General features: G+C 39.0%; 1 protein-coding gene across 4 annotated transcripts in view; it reads right to left on the bottom strand.

Moving 5' to 3' along the window:
- ADGRG6 (adhesion G protein-coupled receptor G6) overlaps window positions 1-22,070 on the bottom strand; it is a 133,608-nt gene that overhangs the window by 63,030 nt on the left and 48,508 nt on the right. For all 4 annotated transcript variants that reach the window (XM_087865529.1, XM_045810084.2, XM_045810085.2 and 1 more), the window contains 2 exons: window positions 6,753-7,094; window positions 3,900-4,523 (listed from right to left, as the gene is read on the bottom strand). In XM_087865529.1, the coding sequence (XP_087721655.1) occupies window positions 3,900-4,523; window positions 6,753-7,094 (966 nt within the window). The remainder of the gene's footprint in view (window positions 1-3,899; window positions 4,524-6,752; window positions 7,095-22,070) is intronic.

The raw sequence follows: 22,070 nt of genomic DNA, 5'->3' as shown, positions 1-22,070 counted from the left end.
GAAGCAAATGACAGGATGTTTTGAAGTTAGATATAATCAGTTCTGTTTTACCATCTTATTTTCATATTAGAATTTACTCAGCAACAGACCTTTGGAAAATCTATTCATTCTTCCACCACAAGTTGAATCTGGAATTAAAGGTCATATTTAACAGACATTGTCAGTCCAATGGAATGTTAGGAATGAAATTCTATTTTCCCATTGGTTACTGTACTGATCATTAGTTTTTGCACATTACTGTTACCATAAACAGCAAGCCAAAATGTTCCAGAAAACAAGAAAGGTTAAAATGTTAATAGAGCAAACTTTTTTCATTTGTTGAAGTCCTGCTTAGCTAACAAGCTTAGCTATCATCTCTCCTACAGGTATTTCCTGCCAGTTAATAAATGACTTGGGTTCTTCAACTCCCAAAGCTGATGACTGAACGTCAGGAAACTAACTCCCCCTCCCGTGATGACTCCTGAAACACAGCCCAGGATATCTGAATCCACGGAATGGGGTGTTTCGCGTCATCGTGGAATGTCAAGAAGACCACTGTGAAAATTAAAGGAATTCAAGCACACTGAGTCTGTAACGTGTGCTACTCTTTCAATGAAATCATTTTGAAAACGTACAGATGACTACGTTACACAAGCATGTGTTTGATGCATCCCAGTAATCTTAAGCCTTGGGAAAGGAGTGTTAAAGACAGTGTTAAAATGTGAGTACACCCAGATATAAATCCTGGGGAAGGAGGACAGGAGATGCCCACCAACTGCCTTGGCCACTTATTTTTTTTTTAATTTATTTTTTTAATTTTCAGTTTCTTGCCCTATATTAAGGGAAGGGACTGGCCTAAGTTGGGATTCCCAAATAGAAATGCCTCCTGGAGCCAGAAGGCCACCTAAAGGTGAAAGGGGGCTGGTGTAAGAAGAATACAGACAGTGGTGAGGGCTGAGGAGAATGCCCGTCCCTTTGTAAGGAGCGGACACCACCTAGCTCCAGTTGTGCTGGCCTGGCAGTAAGACTAGCCTAGGCTTTGTCTTGTCTGCCAGAAAATCCAAAAATTTATTTTCATTTGAAATCTAATTCTTTTAATGTTGGAAATAAATCACCGTTTAAAAGCACTGTGTGGAACCAAGATAAATAAATGAGAACAACTAAATGTTGCCACCATCATGGATGTCCGAGGGCTAAATGAGCTCACGAGTGGCTGGCTGACTCCCTTTGGCCCTGGAGATCTCTAACAGGTCTTTCCCAGTGTTGTCCAAAGTGTGTGCTTCAGAAGGCTGGACCCTCATGATTTTCTGGACTAGTTTCAGGGATTGGCAAATTTTCTCTGAAAGGGTCCGACAGGAAAATGTTAGGGTGGTGGGCCATGTTACAGTCTCCCACCATCACCAACCCTGCCCCTGTAGCACAGAGGCAGCCAGAGACAATACAAAGCTTCCTAGGCACGGCTGTGTTGCAACAAAACTTTATTCACAAAAATAGGTGGCCTGCCATAGGCCTTCCTAGATTGCCAACCCCTGTTCTAGAGTATTTCCTAGAAAAGTTTAGGAATCAATGCATGTATATCCCTCACATTTTATTACATTAATGTATCCAAGAAGCAATGTAGGAAAGAAACCTTATTACTTTTGTTTAAAACAAGTGTAATATTTATGCCCTGGAAAGCTAGTGTTTTCCCACAGATCACTCCTGGGCCTTCGTACTCCTCATCTGGGCAAGAATTAGCTCACTTACTCTCGTATGTCTCATGTTCTAGTCCTGCTTATTCCAAAAGACAGTCTAATTTATACTTGTAAGAGACAGCTCTAAAACTCAACTTCCTGGGTTCACCTCCTGGCTTGGCCACTTACTAATTGACACTGGTTAAGGTACTTAATTTCTTTGTGCCTTAGATTTCACATCTGCAAAATGGGGTTAGTAATAAAATCCACATCATGGGATCTATGTTGTAGAAAAGAGTGAATATGTGTAAAGGGCTTAAAACAGTACCTAGAAAATATGTATTGAATATTCAAGTTAAGTATATAATTTAAGTGTTAGCAATTATTAATATACCTACTCAAATTTTTTTTTTGGTTGCCATAGTTTTATCACATTTTATCACATTAATGTATCCAAGAAGCAATACAGGAAAGAAACCTTATTACTTTTGTTTAAAACAAGTGTAATATTTATGCCCTGGAAAGCTAGTGTTTTCCCACAGATCACTCCTGGGCCTTCGTACTCCTCATCTGGGCAAGAATTAGCTCACTTACTCTAGTATGTCTCAGGTTCTCATCCTGCTTATTCCAAAAGACAGTCTAATTTATACTTGTAAGAGACAGAGCTCTAAAACTCAACTTCCTGGGTTCACCTCCTGGCTTGGCCACATATTAATTGACACTGGTTAAGTTACTTAATTGCTTAAGTTAGCAATTATTAATATACCTACTCAAATTTTTTTTGGTTGCCACAGTCCTCAAATATTGCCCCGTAGAAAGGCAACTATTAAATGGTCTATATTATGACTTTTTAATAACGGCCAAGGATATGGTGAAAACAGGCCACTAGAGTAAAGACAATCTCCCTGGTCATAGGAGGGATATCCCTGCCCTCTTGCTGCTTACCATCCCACACCAAACACACGCACTTGATCTTCTCCATTTCCTCACTGAGTGAAAGATTCTCAGGGGTCCCTGACGACTCTCTGTAGCTAGTCAGACTGAGAGAATGTTGGGGAACACCATTGTGTCTGTCCAACAACCCACAAGGAAATAGCTCTCAAATGGCATCACTTCATAGCCTCCCACCATTAGCAGGAGCACCAGGGACACACGGAGGAATGGGTGACTTACAGAGAGAGTTAGGTGACAAGAGTTCCCTGGAGCAGAAGGGCACACAGGGGCCAGGGAACGGGGGAGGTGGTCTCAGGTCTTCAAAGGGGTCCTACTTTGTTCAAAGTATTGGGAACGAATTTCTGATAAAATCCCCTCCGAAGTCACATGAGAATTACTTTTTAACATCAGACTCCTTCTTTCCTCTTTTAATGAAAGTTATCTCTGTGACTAAAAAGTATATATATCAACACTTTAGATTTAGTCATACGAAATTCAAAAGTGATAATGAAACTTCTACTTTTTGTATTTTAATCAGTCCTGTAATAAAATAAGGACTTTCAAAATTAACTTATGTACATAGAGAATGTCTGATAGAAGTCTATTTTAATATAATGTTGTTATATAGAATTATTTTCCTAAATATTTTGCATTTAGGTACTTCCAGTAATATCACCTTTAAAGTCTCTCAAAGAGCAACCATTAGGAGTATTCAAAACAAACAACAAATGCTCATCTTTAAACAGAGGGAAAAAGTTCAAAGAAAAATTTGATAATTTCTGATTATCAAAGATTTTTCCATAAAATGGACAGCTTTGATATGTTATCCTGGCTGAGTAAATACCATTCTTGTTCAGTGGTGGTTGCTTATTTAAATAACATAATGGAAATTTCATAAAGATCAACTTTTTATTGTATCCTCTCTGTGACTAAACACAGTAACTTATTAGTTTCTTTTGTTTCAGTCCCAGTGTTAACCTTTCTATTTGAGGTATGACAGTTATAACTTTTGTTACATCAATGATAAACTGTGTGACATTTTATGACATAAGGAAAACTTTAAAATGGTAGCACCAAAAGCTTTGATTGAATAAAGAACGCTTGTAATCAAATGTGTACTATATATGGCTGAACATATAACATTTTAAAAATTCAAAAGCTCATTAATGACAACTATATATATATATGCACACATACACACACACACACAAATACACATATACATAGCCACATATACGTGTGTATGATTTCTTGTTGACCAACACTCATAGAATAATGCTTTTTACAAAAGGGGGATGATATGCCCAGACTTACCACAGCTTAGGTTGCTTTCTGCTTTCAGCGCTAGGGTGGGGATATTCCAGAAGTCATTTTGCCAGTCGACCACATTCCCTTTCACGTGACAGCTGAGGTTGGAGAGGACTTTGGAATTCATGGTAAAATTCCAAAGTCGAAAGTTATAAATGTCCCCTTTTAGGGAGGCCATCTCATTGTGACCGGAGCCTAACGACAACTTCCCATTTCCAGGAATAACTTGACTGATGGTAGAATCGCACGGAACTGCTTCATAGTTTCTTTTGAAATTCACACCAACAGAACCCAGAGAATTATTCCAAATGATGCAGAGCTGCTCAAAGCTTTCCGTGAAAATGTCTTCTTTATCCTTCACAGGTAACACGCTGTTTAGGAAGCATTTTGAGCCAGAAATAGAAATAAAGTAGCCATTCTTGGCCTTTCCAAAGCTAAGTAACTGTGTGAAGGATGCATTTGAGTAGGAGAAAGCTATCCATTCATGGTCTTCCTTGCCAATTTTGGTTGCTTCAAAACAGAGCGTGAAAGCGCTGAGTTCTGGAATAGAGACACTTTTGGCAACGGATACCTGGTAACTATCTAGTGTCTGGGGTAAAATGACCTTCTGGTTCCTTAAGGACACAGCAACTAGGACAAAACATAATAACAGATAAAATGTATTCACTTCAAGTATGAACTAATGAGATGCAAAACATCTGATATGCCCACCCCCACCCCATCACTCTGGACTGACTGACTTCTGGCCCATCACCCCTCTTTCATGACTCTCTATCACCAGCCCATCACCTTGTACCAATAATACTAACAATATGTCACCCCACTCACATTAACTGTAATCATGATGCGATCTTACACCAAACCTTCTGAGTTATAGCCAACCAAGTTGATAAGTATCTTTTTTTAATCCCTGAACTAAAAAAAAACAACAAAAAACAACCAACCCAAAGCTCAAATAAAGGAAACTACTGTTTCAGGAAAGCTCTGTTTATACATTAAGATTTTCAGAAATTTGTTATTTTTCAAATAACTTTCTAAACATAATAGTTAATAGTTCTATTTTTCATTAATAGCCTTTTACTCTTCCTAAACACTCCTATGGTACCCTCTCCCCTTCAGATACCCCATATCCTATTCATTTTCCCCATCACTAGGCTATTTCAGGAACAAAGGTAAAGATAACCCTATTAAGGAGAAGCAGTGTAATAAAAAAATAGAAATAAAAATGGAATTGTAAGGTATATTTCTTTTACAGCAGGGTGTCTGAGCTCCTTTGTGAGGGATAGCAAGGAGCAGAGATAAAAGGGGCAGATAATGCAACTTCCTACCCTAGCTCTTCCACAAAATGGAGTGTGACCTTGAACATGTTACTTCAGCCCTCTCTACCTCAGTCTCCTCATCCATAAAATGAAAGACAATGACCCCTATCGCATAGGTGGCCAATAGGAATTAAGTTAATACCTGGAAAGCACTAGAACAGTGCCTGCTATAGTCAATATATAGCTAGAATTGATTACTAATGTTACTGATTACTAATACAGATCACTATTATCATCTGCATAATAAATAACAAATAAAATGCATTAGCCTAGTCTTTCTGTGACATATGTGAAATTATTAAATACAAAGGATTTCACCTCATGTTAATATAATAGACACCATGAAATATGTATTGATTGAGACAGAAGTGTCCTCCTCAAAAATTCTGTTTAATGCTAGCTTCATAGGAATGCCAGTTTGAATATTTTTTTAATACACACCAAGAACAGGTCTATGGTAAAAACAACACTTTAATATAAATATTCTAGTTAAAAATCCATGATGGAATTTAATAAAGTCATGGATTTTAGTTTACTTTTTAAATATAAAGAACTTGAAAGGTCTTTTTACCCAAAAGGATATTTACGTTATATGAACCCTGTATTCTACATGTATTATTAAAAGGGCTGAAAGGAAATATGTCCCTCCACATTTTATTTGTGGTTATGGCTGCGTTACAGATATATTGGCAAGTCTACTTTGCTTCTTTTTTATTTTCCAATTTCCTAAAATATTTTACAATTTTTAAAACGTGATTTGAAAAATTAAAGCACGTTTTCCAATTAACCACACATACATCTAATGTCAATCACAAACAGTACATGACTCTGCCACCGAAAACACAATTTATAATAATGGGGGTCATTTTCATAATGGTGCCTTTCTTTTTCGTTTCTTTCTTTCAGACATGACATCGACTTAAGCTTGAGTCTCCTTCCCTTAAGCAAAGAGAGGTTTTAAAGAGACTGAGATTATTCAAATATTTCAATGTGCCAGAATCTGGGAAATATGTTTGACAGAAATATTTTTTTCCTTTCATTAGTCATTTTTAAGGGGCTTTCCTCAGGCTATGTTGTTTATTAGCTCTAGCTATAAACAGCTCTTTTTTATTTTAATTTATATGCTAATTTTTTATATTTGTCCCCTAGCACAGTTCCTTAAAAGGGCAACATCTTAGAAGCCTAAAATAAAATGATTTCTGAATAGGAATGCTTTAAATGTTCAGTGAAGAGCTGTCAGAATTACAGCTTTTAATTATTAGCTGTGGAATACCTACCATATCTTCCAAGCAGCCTTCAAATATTCTGCATATAAACAATATAAACAAATTCATCTCTACTGTAACCAGATTTTGGATCTGGTAACTATATATTGCTAATGAGAAGGTTCAGAGAATATTAACAGATTCTTGCCCTTCAATTCTAATCCTAATCATTCACATTCACATAAAAGCGCGTGACTCTCTCTTCTGGTCCTGGTGTTTACTGTAGAACATGTTAAATGAAAGCAGAAGGTTGGCACTGCCTTTGGTTTACATACCTCTGATGTAGCTGGCATTGAAACCTTTCTTCTGGATGCTGAAGTCGCTTGAAAAGGACACATGCATCTCATTCGCACTTGAGTTAAATGATAGGCCCTTGGCAGTTGCTCCACAAAATTTAGTCTGGCTCTCTCCATTATCAAGGGATAACGAGTCATAAATGCAATTGGGAGCTTCTTCAATGTCGAAATCATTGAACGTTATCTGAATGATATAGCCGGTGGGGGCTCGCAGGGTCCACATGCAAGCCTGGCTGTTAGGGTAGTCGTTAGGGTAGCACGGAGAAGTAAATGTCCCAGAAGGGCTGGATAGGATAACCCTGCAGTTGGCACATCCCCACACTGTTGGCCAGACAAGAGAGAGACAGAGAGAAGGGCGGGGATCAGAGGCATACAATAAACCGAGAATACCACACACTGGGGACAATCAAACGGTAAGCATTTTAAAATACCAAAGTACAATCATGCTAATGAAAAGAAGAATGAAACCACCTCGAAGAGAGAAGGAAAAAGCAGCAGAGGAAAAAAAAGTAAAAGAAAAATAGAAAATTTTAGAGCCATGATTCTTAAACTTGGGGGTCACATACTCTAAGAATCTGATGGAAGTGACAGTAACTCTGTCAAATGCACAGAAGCCACGACACTTGGGATACTGTTTTAGGGAGTACAGGAGGTCCCAGGAGGCAACAACGGATTTCCCAAAGGTTCATTGGCCTGGGTTAAGAATCTCTACTCTAGAGACTAATTGCACTGGGTAAGGGAGTTATAGAACCATAAAGTTAGAAGTCAATATTACAACCATGGATGTAAAGGAAGATAAATACTTAGGAAGTAAGTGTTTAAAGAGAAATCTACTAATACAAAATAAATAAGCAAATAAGTTATCTTCTGACAAACTGTACTTTTTTCTAAAATTCAAAAAAAATATAGCATCACCTTGTACGTGTGGAATATTTATAGTTTTGAAAATAGTTTCACTTATCTCATTTGTTCATTACAATGGCTGAGTCTATGCTTGTGTGATTATCTCATTCATTCATTCATGCAGTGAATATTTATTGAGTGTCTGTTACATGCCTGGCACTATTCTAAATAGTATATATTAATCAGCAAGGAAGACAAAAGTCTATGTCTGAATGATTCTGACACTTCGGTTCTGGGCCCAAAGATAAACAAATAATATAATGACAGATGGTAGGAAGAGGTAGGAAGAAAAGTAAAGCAATCTATTATTTCTCAATTATTCATCCTCCAGGGCCTGGTCACCAGCTGAACAAGAAACCAAGGTCTACCGTCTTTGTCTGGTGGTGCTTTTGCAATTAATATTCATGTTTCTTTTAAATATTTGTATAAGTATAGGCACTAATTTCATGTATTCAATGTTCCGGATAAATAAACCACCATAAAACGTACACACACACTTTAAAACAATAAAACACTTTAACTATGTTAATGGAAGTCACTCTAAATTTACTGGGTTGAGCAGAATAAATATGCAATAACTTTCCTTGAACATGGTAGTTACTACAAATACTACTACTTCTTCTATGATACAGTGATAATATGCAAGGACTTAACAGCTATGTTACACCGCGCAGGTTAGGGTTTTCTTTTTTCTTTCCCCAGGGGCCACCTTGCGTTATGTACCGTATCCTTGACCCCCTGCTCCCCCAGCAGTTCCTTCTAACTTGCCCTCCCTTCCTATGTCTTCAAGGTCTTATATGGGCCGAAGATAGAGGGGGGAAAACAAATTATGATCACCAAGTGTTCGCCAAACGCCTTCTCTCACGCACCTCTGGAGCACCCTGTGCCTCTCTGCAGCTCCAATCACAGCAGTTGTGTTACTTCCACTTGTGACATTATTTGCTTATTGTCTGTTTTCCTCACAATTCTCTGAGCCCCACAAGCAGAGTACGTACTATTCTGTTCCCCATCTTACTCCTCAGGACGTCCCTGCATCTCTGGTACACACGGAAGACTTCCAATAAAGTTTATTAAATTCGTGAATAAATAAATGAATAGCGTAAATCATGTCTCAATTAAAGAAGGACTAAAACGGCATATGAAACTAAGCCAAAGTCCAAGTCAGGAAAAGACAGGGCATGAGCTCTGCGATGTCCCTTTGGATGGGGGTTTGGGGCTCTTTCTTCCAATTGTTTCATGCATAGTATAAGATTGAGAACAATGGTCCTCTCGGACCCTTTAGCTTCCTGTTGCTGTACCTTGGGCCCTAGAGAGAGAGGTAATCCTAGTAAATTAACAACACTGTACCCAGTAAAAGGCACTGAAGATCAAAAGAGAAAAACAGAAAGGAAAATAAGATACAATCTCTGTGTCATCTCTGTCATCTCAACATGCATGACGCACCATCATTTTTCCAAAATAAAACGCCATCCCCTACATCCAAAACCCAAGTAATGTTCATGACTTCCTTTATCCTGATGTGTGTATTTTTTGCCAAATTCTTCCCTAAGAGCTGAGTGAAAAGTACAGGAATGTTTGACCTGACTGAGCACATGGACTCTGTAATCTTGAACAAGATAATCTGCTCCAGTTTCACTACCTTCATTTCACACTGGTGGCAATAGAAGCACCCACTTCCCGCGGTTATTGAGAGGATTAGATAGGTTAATATTGGAAAGTCCTGGGAGCCACACCATATAAGCGCACCAAGGGTCCTGGGAGCCCCATATAAGTGTTGGCTATCGTTAATCATTACTATAATGCAAAATCCATGCATCAATAACTTCAGAGATGAAAACAGTATCCCACTTTAATAGAATCTCTGTTTCCTTCCGGCCCTCACTGGGATGAAAAAGTGAAAGAGAAAAACACCATAATATTCATTTAAAACCATTTAAAGCTTTCTTCTATGATTCTCATCTAAAGTCACTAGGCAGCAGTTAGAGAGTGCTACTAAATAGCGATGATCTTAGGTGGATGAAAAATCAGTTAAACTAGGCACAGTATCGTTGTGTTCATCGTATTTGTAGATAACTTCACAGGAAAGGGCTTTCATAGATATTATCTCATTTGACATCAATAACAACCCTGGGAATTAGCACCATGTCCATCTTCAAATGAATCTAATAAGGCTAACACAGATTCTATAACTTGTTCAAAGTTATACATCTAATTGATAAGAGGACCAAGACTCAAACCAGCTGTTCTAAATGTAAGTCTAGTGTTTTTCTAGGGGAAAAGAAAAGTTTCCACAATATGGTGATTTGAATTTGCCCATTTAGAGCAATCAGTTGTGACTGTTAATCGATTCCTATACAATGAGCTAATTCGTTAAGAACTTAATGAGTCCCCCCTTAAAGTCACAGCTACTTAAAAAGATGACTACTGAAGTAGCCATGGAATTTGGTCTTGGTAAAACCAGAATTAACATATTTTCTAAGATACTCAAAATATCTGGATTAAATTGTTTTCAAAGACCAATGTCCTAACATATTCACACCTATAAACCTACAAAAGCAAAGTTTTCGGTTCTCGCCTATGCTTGCAAATATTTAGCAATAATTTACTTATGCTTATTTCACAAAACTTTATTCTTCAAAGAAACTCAAATCTAAGACTGAAAACCTCCCAGTCGTGCCAAAGCCTATTTCGATTTATAAGTGACATTTAGACCCAGATTTAATAATCATGACCTTCTGTGTTTTTTATCGTCGCTGTTTTATCTCAGAGATTTGGATTCTTATCCCACCCTTGCTTCAAGTCCTTCCCCCAAAATCAAACAGTATGTTCTTTAAAATCTAAGGCTGGAATATCAGGTTCCAAAAGATAAATCAAAAGAAATCATTTTCGCCGCTTTCAACACAGATCTGTAAATGGAATAACTTTTTCCTCCACTGTGTTAAACGATGAGCAGAACAAATGCATTTAAATGAAATCTTGTTTTTTATTTGACTGTGTCTCAAACTGCTGCTAATGAATCTGTTGGAAAACCTTGCTGGTGAAAATCAGCTCAGAAAATTTGCTTACGTTGCCTGCTCAGGTTGCATCTACTCAAAGTCATTGTTTGAATTATCTATGTGTATATTAAATTCTAACGAATGAGGTTTATTAATGGCTTAAAAGGTTTCAAATGTTTAGGAGCCTCGGTGGTTTCTGAAGATTAAGTGGAAAGGTTAACAACTGAGAATTCCAGGACCTGTTCTAATGCCTCAATCATCCCAAAGCCAGGAGCAGCCTCGCAGGATTTCTCCAGATCAAGTACAACGCAGCCACAACATCCCTGAGCTGTCAGAGATAATACTTTCGATGCCTGCATGGATGAACTGACTGATAATACACAGAACTATATATAACATATATAGTCATCAAAGTAAGTGTTTAAATCTCAGTGATTTCAGGCCTCTATGCATATTTTTTCAGGATGGCAAGGAATGCGAAGGCAGTCTGGCTGTGACATCTGCGTATCTGTGAATGTGACAGACTTGGCGAGCATCCCCGCCCACCCTCACCACTCCTCTTCAAGCTCTGCACTCAGAGATCGCATTTCCATGGAGGGGAGGCTCCCTCCTAAACCAGGCTTCCACTGGTCATTCCAATCTCCTGCTGGAATTTCCAGCAGCCAAGCAAGGATATCAATTTGCTCCCAAACTCCTCCTCGAACACAGGTTTCTCCAGAGTTAGCCAGAAAATTGTTTGATTTCCCACTATGGATGTTTCAGCCTCAAGACATTCCTTGGAGGCACCATGAATCTGAAGCCATCCCATGACTTGCATGTTAGTGGAAAGGGGCAGCGCTTTACTTGAATCAGTTCAATTCAGTTTGACGTAGCTAGAAAATGAACAAGAAGCTGAAGGTTCCTCGATGAAGCACCATGGAGCCTGACAGGTTTTTTTGACTCTCCAAAGAGATTCACATGCACCACACCTTCAGATACATTTCCATCTTCTACAGTGTTGTTTAAACTCCAAGTCTTGCCTTTCCATAACCACCGGAGCATAAGAACATTCCATATGTAGCTGTGAAAGTAATACTGTCTGGATCCAAACACGTGAACTGCTGGAGATCCGTCCAGACTCACTTTATTACGTAGCTACATTTCCCTTGCAAGGGGATTACGCACACAAGCACGTGTGCATGCATACGCACACACACCCACCCACATTTCATGGGAAACTATTCTCTCTTAACCAGTGGTTGAATCCTTCTCCAGCTGTTAAAAAAAACAATCTAAAGGCAATACATAATTTTAAATAAACTAAAGCTGCAGGGCCCATCACTCAAGCTACCTTCTGGTTAATATGTTCAAGTCTCTTAGCCCTTTCCATATTCCTGCACTGCAAACCCCCCAATTCTGAATTAATCCAGCCAGGGACCTTTTGCTCTCTACTACGTAAGCTTCCGAACACTGTTGGGAAGAATCCACAACACTGGGCAGATTTATACTAAAGAGGTTTCCAATTTTATCTCACTCACCCTCTTCAACATTCGATGCCTCTGAACATTCCCTGATTCTTGAGTCTCTCCACTCATAGCTCCTACCTTCTCCTTATTCTCCTCCTGCCCTTCTCTCAGCCCTCTCTGAGCTTGCCCCTGCTCTAACTGCCTTCACAGTCTTTGCTATTTTAAGTGTGATCCTCAGACCACAGCTTCAGCATCATCTGGTGCTTGTTAGACATACGGAATCAACCAGACCTACTACACGAAACCCGTATTTTAACAAGATTTTCTGGTGATTCATTAAGTACATTAACATCTGAGAAGTGCTCCTTTAAATAATAACCTACTACAGAAGCTATTCACAATCTCCACACATACACCTTCTGCCAGAGGGATCTGCCCCTCCCACATCTCACGCAGTCATACTGGTACCCTCAGCCCAGGGAAGAACCCCTGATGAAGGGAACCAAATCAGGAGCTTGGCTCTCAGTCAGATTCTCCCTCTGAGAATGTGAAGTTAGGGACACAGATAAATTATTCAGAGAATGATGAAAAATAGAATGCCCAAGTTTTATGAATTCAAGGACAGCAGAACCTTGCCAACTTGCAAACGAAGGACACTGATGAGCAGACAGAGAAAAGAGAAAGAAAGCAAATGTGGAGAACAGAGAGATGAGAGAAAATCAGACCTCTGAGAAACAGAGAGACTTTAATTTTAGACGTTCCATGCCCAGAAGTCAATGAGAGGAGCTGTTCTTTGTGGCTTATCCTTGAATGCTAAGACAAGAACTCATACCTACAATCTCACTTCTCTTGACCCACTTTCAGTAGATTTCTGTTCCTTACAACCAAGGGTGCCTCAAGGCAATACTTCACAGGGCCCTCCTCTCCCTTCAGCTTTTCTGTCTCTACACTCAGTCTCTCTGGATGATCTCATCCAAACACAGGCCTTCATTATGTCCCAACGCTGATGACATGCCTGTCCTACGAGCACCACACCCACACTTGCGAATGTCTACTCAATGTCTCCACTTGGATATCCCACAGATCCCTCAATTCAAACACCATTTTTCAAATGATTTGTTTTTATCCATTTTGTAATTGTTTGTAGTGTGAGAAACATCCGAAGTAGAACTGTGAATATTTTTCCTTCTCCCCTACCTTTACAAATATTTTGTCAAGGGCTGTGTCATCTTATTCATGATTATTTAATTCACCCCTTATCTCATCCCCGTGCTACTTAGTTTAAGGTTCGCATCTTTTCTCTCTCGGACAAAAAGCTCACTAGCTAGTTTCCTTGTCAATAGTCCTATCACCTCCAACTCATGTAAAAATACACTTTTTCTAACTCAAAATCTTTTCTAGGATCCAAAAGGACAAGTTTTTTTGTTTTGTTTTTTGTTTGTTTGTTTTTTAAGATTTTATTTATTTATTTGACAGAGAGAGAGGGAGCCAGTGGAGAGGGAACGCAAGCAGGGGAGTGGGAGAGGAAGAAGCAGGCTCCCAGCACTCCCGGTGGAGCACGGAGCCTGACGCGGGGCTCGATCCCAGGACCCTGGGATCATGCCCTAAGCCGAAGGCAGAGGCTTAACGACTGAGCCACCCAGGCACCCCGAAAAGGACAAGCTTTTTGAATGACACATAAAACACCCATAGGGTCCTGTTCACACTGTCTACTCATCTCTTCCCATTCCCCCATATCCATTCACTCGATAAATACTTAAGCATCTCTGTGTCTGGCACTGTGAATATCAAGCATATCGTGGACAGGATACAATCTCTGACTTTATGGAACATCTAGATTATTTCAAATACAGATAAATAAGTAGATAGCAAGAGCACAATGTGAAAATTGCTCTGATTGAACAGGTAGATGTGTGCAATCACCTGGATTTAGATTTCGTGGAAACAGTGCTACTTCTAACAGATGAGAAAGAAACTAAGACCTAAATATGCTGCACAGAAGTGGGCCATGTAAGGAGGAGAAAAAGTAAAGTGTTCTGGCCAGTAGGTCTGTAGGTATAAAGGGTAGCAGGGGAAAGAGAGCATGACTGTTCGGGTAACTTCTAAGAGTTTAGTTTCATGGAAATGTGGTATCTAAAGTGAGGCAAAAGAAGAGATAAAGATGGCAAGGTAGGCCAAAATTATATTCTGCAGGATTCTGCAAGCCATCCTAAAGACAATGAAAGATTATAGTAAGAGCAGCAGAGAAAATAAAGAGGCTTTAATTAGGGGAAAGTAAAATAATCAGATTTGTGTTTAGCACGGATTGTTTTTTAAATACTTACCCTTTTATAAACAACACAAAACTACCAATGAACAAAGCCCCTTCTAAGAGTCCCTGCAGCCTCATTCAAAGGACATGACAGGAGACAAGAAGAAAGAGACAGCAAACTACCCTGGCGGCTCATTTGTGGAGAGAGAATAGTCACAGCAGTAGGAAGATTAATTCTACGAGGACTCCCTGCAGCAGAGCCTAACTGTTGATGGGTAAGATCTAAAAGCAGCCAAGTGACCAATCTAGAGTTCACCGAAGATCTGTCTTACTGTGATCTTAGATGTTTTATTACCCCTGATGAAAAACTGAGGGAACTACAAAAAACAAACGCTCACCTCATGTTCACTTCGCTTGAGAATGTCACAGAAAACTTCTCCCTATGGATTATCTAGGCAGCGCTGCAGGGTAAAACTGGTTTATGTTGGCATCAGCCAGAAAAATATTGCTACATATTACCAACATGAGTGGAGAATGTCTTAGCCTAATTAAAGCTGATTATAGTTCTAATATCCATGAAGGTAATGATACCATTATTGGCCGACCAGCACATTACCAACTTCTTGAGCACATGCATGCAGCTAATGAGATATCCCTATAAAACACTAGGACTGTACTTGGCTGGTAGGAAGATGCTCAAATGATATTAGTTTTTAGCGTCATTGTGATTGTGGTTGCTACTTCATAGCATGTGAGCAATGCTTCAGATCATGTTAGTTCAGTCATTCACTCATTCGTTCCATTTTCTGGGCCCCTACTTCCATTCATTTCCAGTTTTCTCTTCGATGTCTTTACATATGGTTAACAGAGGGTGGTCAGAATCGGAGGTCGGAGTCAAAGGTTATGGCTTCTAATTTATGGCATGTTATGTGGTGCAGGTGAAGAACCTGAAATTAATAGCTAGAACAGGTTTTGGTTTAAGAACTTTGCCCTCCCAATAAGTTGGGAGAATATATTGGGAAGAAGATGGCAGTGGCAGAATAAGTGTCCCCGTAGCTCAAATTTTCCAAATGAGCCTTTAATTTGAGGGCATTAAAAACAACAAAAACAACAAAACCACTCCGGTTTGTTTACATAAATGGCAGCAGTTTAAATAGTGAAGGGTTTGGAGCAAATTAAGTGATAATTTTGCCCCTCTATGGAATACTTTTTATGTAAACATTTTGGGAATAAGAAAGGGCTGATGTAAAAATTCCATAACATAGATTTTTAAAATAAAAATGTTTTTGCAGTAAAAGTTTCCATTTTATACATAAATAGGTTGTTTAAATATGCTGTCTAACTGCCTTAAGTTCATCCATCGCTAGAATTACTTTTCAAAATATTTATATAATGTCAACTTCGCACACAGATCTCAGGAATAATATATTTGAGGATTGTGTGAAAGAGGGAAGGAGAAAGAGAAATAGATTCTCTTAAGTTTGTTCAGTACACTCTGAAATTAAACTTTAAAAAGTTCTATTTCCAACTTCTTTCTAGCTAAATCATAAGACCTGATAAAAAATATTATTATCTTCAAAAAATAAACACTATGGCAACGACAATATACTCTTGATGCTGAACTAGAAGCTCTCTCAAAATCCTTTCCAGATGTAAAATTATACCTTCCAAGGTAATTTTTTTTTTATGACAGAGGGACAGAGAGAGAAAGAATAAGTGCGAGGGGCAAAGGGAGAAGTAGAGCGTGGAGCCCGACCATGGAGCTTGATTTCACGACTCTGAGATCATGACCTGAGCTGAAATCAAGAGTCAGATGCTTAACCGACTGAGCCACCCAGGCGCCCCACAAAGTATTGGTATAAGCCATTTAAACCCATATATATAGAAATAGAGAAGTAATAATTGTAACAACTCTAACAACAATTAGCATTTGATGAATGATTCCTTTGTGCCAGATGAGAGAAGACACCATTGGCTTCCTCCTGAAATAATGTTTATATGAATATTTGGTCATATCATGAGTGGATCACAGTGGGTTCTGGTCTTGGCTCTTCCATTAACAACCATGGGACTCTGAGCTAGTCACTAGCCATTGAGGCCCTGGCTGCCACATCTGAAAGAAATGTCTTTTCTACCTCTAAAATCCCAGTATGGGTGATAGATTCAGAGCCTCACACACAGTAGAGCTTCAATCGCTGGCTTTAGTAGGAGGAAGCTTCCAGGAGAGTCATGAAGATGTCTGGTGCTTCCCTGAGGAAAAGAATGTGCTTTCTTTCACGGAACTATGAGGAAACAGGGCCTTTTTGAATATTCATGAGTCTCAGCCTGTTTGTGTTCATTTGTCTACTTTGAGCCATATGGCAGCCTATACAGGCTGAATGGAAGTAGGGCTAATGGTCAGCAAACATCCTGGCTTCTGGGATATATTCCGACTGCTCAAGAAAATTTCCACATCTTGCTAACAGTAGTTATTAGGCTATTTTGAATACTGCTGGCTTAGAATTAATAGAACAATCTGTGACAGATTGTAAAGATTTAGAGTGTGGTTACATGGGGGGAAAAATCACCTACTCCCTACCTAATATAGCTGCACTAGCGTGCTCTTGATGCCTACCAGCTTACTTTACAAAAGCAAAACAGTTTATTACTTTTATAAAGTTAATACATCTATTGAGAAGTAAGGTTGAATTTTGGTTTGCCACACTATTGCCAAAATGTTTATCTAAATTTCAAATTGCCCCGGGATGGGCATGAGGTAATGTAGGTGCTGACTTCATGGGGCCTCTGGCAGGTTATGTCCCTCCAGGCAACCCAGTCAACTTCTCCACATTTAAAGTGCTTCACCAATGCCCCAGGGGTCCTCCGCATTAATCACAAAATCTGCAGCAAAAACACCTTGAGAAAGTTCATGAAGGTCACCAAACTTCATAATTATAAATTTCCAGGATAGCCAAAAAATCTACTTGCTTACTCTCTTTTGGCCGCTTGTATTTTTAAACTCCAGAAAAATGGGAGAGTGACTTGTCATAGGTGGGTGAATAAGGTCACACCTGCAGGCAAGCCCGAGAGAAGGCCAAACCACCACAAGTGGGCGGGCTGGGTGGTCTGCAGAGCAAACAGTGCATGCAGCATGTTTCCAACTGGAGGCACAGACCTAGGAACAGAAGTTTGTTGGTGTCCCAGAGGTCTGAACTGGGGCAAACCGGACTGCCACTGGAGAGGGGAGGCATGCTCAAGCTGCAAACGTCTGTTTCATTTACCATTTGAGGGGCTTAATGATCGCTTGAAATTTCTGTCCGATTGCTTCTATGTTCTTGACTACTATTCAGCTGTGCAGTGTTGAGAAAAGGAGAAACATTATTTTAACATACAGATTCCTTTCATGAGCCCATGTAGAACACTGAATAGGGAACTTTTGAAGGGTATTCTCAAGGACAATGACTTTGGAATAATAACAGGTATAGCACTATTCTGGTTCAATACAAGTTATAGCACACAGGTGAGCTGCCCCACTCCAAAATAACACTGATGAAGAGGCAGACCACGCCCCAGGGATGATTACAGTGACACAGGGAAGTCCCCTTTACAGTCCCATTTTACAAACAATGGCCATTTGGGATTCCAATATAAATACAAAGCTTTGGATACATATATATATCAATTTTCCAGGCAAGGGAATAGGATGGGAAGACTGTAAGTCTTCCTGGCACCAAATCTCAACCCCAAAAAAGATGAGAAACTTTAGACTTGGGGATTCTTCAATAATGCGTTAAAGTAAATAGGAGATATTTGCATAACATATCTTTCTGAAAGTTATTTACTGAGGTAATTTGAATTGAATCACTACTTAAGAAAATCAAAATGATTTTCTTCTCCCTCCAATATTTTGTGATTAATGCAGATTTTGTGGAGGCGCCTGGGTGGCACAGCGGTTGGGCATCTGCCTTCGGCTCAGGGCGTGATCCCGGCGTTATGGGATCGAGCCCCACGTCAGGCTCTTCCACTATGAGCCTGCTTCTTCCTCTCCCACTCCCCCTGCTTGTGTTCCCTCTCTCGCTGGCTGTCTCTATCTCTTTTGAATAAATAAATAAAATCATTAAAAAAAAATAATGCAGATTTTGTGATCAGCTGACTTTCAGTTTTTTATGATGAGCAAGACATGAGGCATTTTTGTGAAAGACCACCCAGCCAGTGTGATACTGTTCTATGTGGAAAGACTGTTAGCCTCACAATGCAAAATGGGCCAAAAAACAAAGTTAACTGAAATTTTAATAAAAGTCAATTTTTGCTTATAAAGTGATGTCAAAAGTTTACATATATGTGATTTTTGCCTGAAAGGAATCATTTTTTAAATTATCAAAAATATTTTTATGGATATTATTTTGTGATACTTTATACATTTATTTTCTATAAAACTAGGTCACGATTCAAAAGCAGACAATGCAGATGAAGTTCCTCTGTCACTCTCTCTGTCTCCCAACAAACAGAGTCAGTAAGAAATATATGTATCCCACTGATCTTAAGATGCAGGCCAAAGTTCTTGGCTACAACATAAGACAGAATGTTCTATGGGACTGTGCATAAGACAGCTTACAGCTGACAAATGGAGGATCCTATCTGGTCATTAACAACTCAGACACAGCAAAGCCCTTTCCACAGAAGAATGTGAGACAAGCAGAACATTAAAGGACAGCCTGTCTCATCATTTGTTTACTAGATTTAAACATTGCTCCCAGGAGAGCTGAACATTAGACACCTAGAGTTCACAGACGCTCTTTTGGATACCAATCTAAGTTTCTAGTTGAACTGGCTTTGAAGTTGCTCCTATGCCAACATCCTTACAGCTGCTCTCAGTATGTAAACGCTCCATACACTGGACTAGAAATAGCACACTGACTGGCTGGAACTTTCTGCACAGTGTTTCAGTGAAAGACACTACTGTCCTCTAAAGCACATTATTCAACAATTCGATTTGGGCTGCCGAAGCGGAAGACAAAGGCAGCACTATATCCTGTGTAATTCAATCAATTTGCTTCATGACGTCATTGTTAGGTACAGCCTTTCAATTCACAGCTTGACTTTTCTACATGGCTTCGAGTGATGTAGACGCCATGTAAAAAGATGTACATCTACGCCTGGGGGTACACTCATTTCAGAAATACAAAGGCTTGGGTGAGAAAAATCTCGTAAGTTGGAGTAACTTTTCTATTAAAATCATTAATAAAGGCAAATGTTAATGTTCAAGAAATTTTAATGTTAAGATTTAACTACATCAAATTGTAGCCCACTTTGTGTATCATCCAAGTAATATTAATGTGCTTATCCTTTCACTGTCTTTAGTGGATGAACAAAAATTGAAGAAGAAAAGATAAAGTCAATGCTCAGTTGATGTGATCCAGGATTTTAGGGGAAGGCTGGGAGGGAACATGTTACACTAAGAATGTGTGATATAAGATGTGATTAAATCATTGCAAGATGAGTGCCATCTTGTTAGATATAATTGGAAATGCGTTGCGGCAGGTTAAACTATCACATTTCCTGTCAACCTCCTTTGGTAACTAACTGGTAGTAAGAAATACAAAGAAGTAAAATAAAATATATTTTGGACATGGCTTGGGCGGGAGACTTTTGCTGTCTGCTTCCTCTTTGATTCTTTGGGTTATATCCAATAAAAATGGAAGTAGAAAGAAAAAAATAAGTGGATATCTCTAAGATGACCCACTTATCTTGAGTTCATACTGTGACATTGTGTAATGCCAGTACACATTCAACCCACATAGAGAAAGGCTTGGTTTTTTTTTTTGGGGGGGGGTGTTTTTGTTTTTTTGTTTTGTTTTGTTTTGTTTTGTTTTGGGGGGTTTTTTTGTTGTTGGATTTGGGGGAGATTTGAAAATCTTGTGGCACACCCTCTGAAACTTAAAGACTATTTTCCTTGGCATCCTTCGTCTAATTTTATTTGCTTGCTTTCCTTGTCAAATATTTTTTTTTCTGAATTCAATACCACAAATTCATGAGTCAAGCTAAAAAAAAAAAAAACCCAGTAAAGAATAAAAAAGGGAAAAGTTCTACATGTGTATCCATAATACGTACGCCTTCTGAATACATACGTGATATATATGTAGAAAATTTCCATGAGGTCAGGCAGCATGCCTACCTGGTTCACTTCTAAATCTCCAAAGCCCAATGGCACATAGCAAGGATTCACCAAACACCCGGAAATTAAGAAAAAAGGACACAGACATACATCCCCTACACATTCATACTTCAAAATATATACAATATTAACATACATATAATTACATATATTCTTAAATATATATGTTACAAGATAATTTTTTTGTAATAATCATGAGTTTTAGATGGTAGAAGAGCATCAAGTCATTTTTTGTTCCTTCCTGCTCGTGATAAAAGTTAAACTGAATTCCATTCTAGCTGAGATTATATTTGATTTCATATAATATGCTTGCTTTGCTCTAGTCGACCTATACTTATTACGTATAAGACACACGTCGTAAGTACTAAAGAGGAAAATTATTTCCTTCAGACATAACAAGAAGCCACAGCAGAGATGCCATAAACTTGCTGACCTAGAAGGTTGCTCTACTTAAGGCCAGTTGTTGACTATATGCATTGTTTCATCTTGAACCACCTGGATCTCTATCACCAAAACATTTGGTAGGATATCACGGCTTCTAGTTCACCCGCCACATGCCCTTCATTTTTCAGATATGAAAGCTAAAGCCCAGAGATATCAGCAGACTTGCCTAGGAGAACACCATGAATTAAAATCAAAATAAGAATCATTTCTGCTTCCCAACTCTGGTAAATGTAAATATTCTCTAATATCTGTATGCTTCTACTAAATTTAAACATAGTAAATAAATTTAGAGTGCCTAAGGTATCTGAGTCACGTACAATTACCTTTCCATAAGTAAATTAAATTCTTGTAACAGTCTTGAAAATTATAGTGTTGTCACGATTTTATTGATGAGAAAATGGAGATTTCTGTGTATCATTTTAATGTATTACTTTGTTTCTATAACCCAGCCCATACACTTCTGAAAGCTAGGGATCACATCTAACTTGGTTTTGTCAACATCACATGCTAAAATCTATTTCTAGTGGGGGCAGTATGGGTAGTCACAGTATTAGTAACAATTAATTTAATCCAAACTTTCTCCAGAACCAAAGGATTTCAAGGAATCTTAGAGTTTAGATAACCCACTCCAGCCATATTTCTTACCGTAAGAAGCAGCAACATGAAAGGAACATGAGCTCTGGAGTCAGGGAGACTTGCCTTTTGTATGTGGATCTTGGGCAAATTATATAACCTCTAAACCCTTTTTCTCCTCGTAGAAAAGGCAAGACATTGCTTCCTTTTTTTGTGGTTACTGAATGGATGAGTGAAATCCTCCATAAAGGACCTCAGGCAGTGGCTGACATGACATGGCTATTTGGTTACTCGTGGTGTAACGGGTGCTACAGAGCAGTAGTCAGACGCCCCTCGGATCCCCTTCTCTCAGATGCTAGAACAGTCAGCCTACTGACAGTTCACAGTTGAGTTTCCCTCAAGACTGCCATCCGCCAAAGAGAGACACTGCACCCAAGGTCACACCACTTTCCTAGTACAGCCCCCATCTGGGGACAGACCAAAGTAGGGACACAAGGCCCAGCCCCCCGCTACCCACTCTGATGGGCCCCT

The sequence above is a fragment of the Ursus americanus genome, chromosome 11 (genome assembly GCF_024610735.1).
Source record: "Ursus americanus isolate L20-20 chromosome 11, mUrsAme1.1.p, whole genome shotgun sequence".
In the NCBI taxonomy this organism is placed as follows: domain Eukaryota; kingdom Metazoa; phylum Chordata; class Mammalia; order Carnivora; family Ursidae; genus Ursus; species Ursus americanus.
Note: the sequence above shows the minus strand (reverse complement) of the source record. Positions and strands in the feature narration are given on the sequence as shown.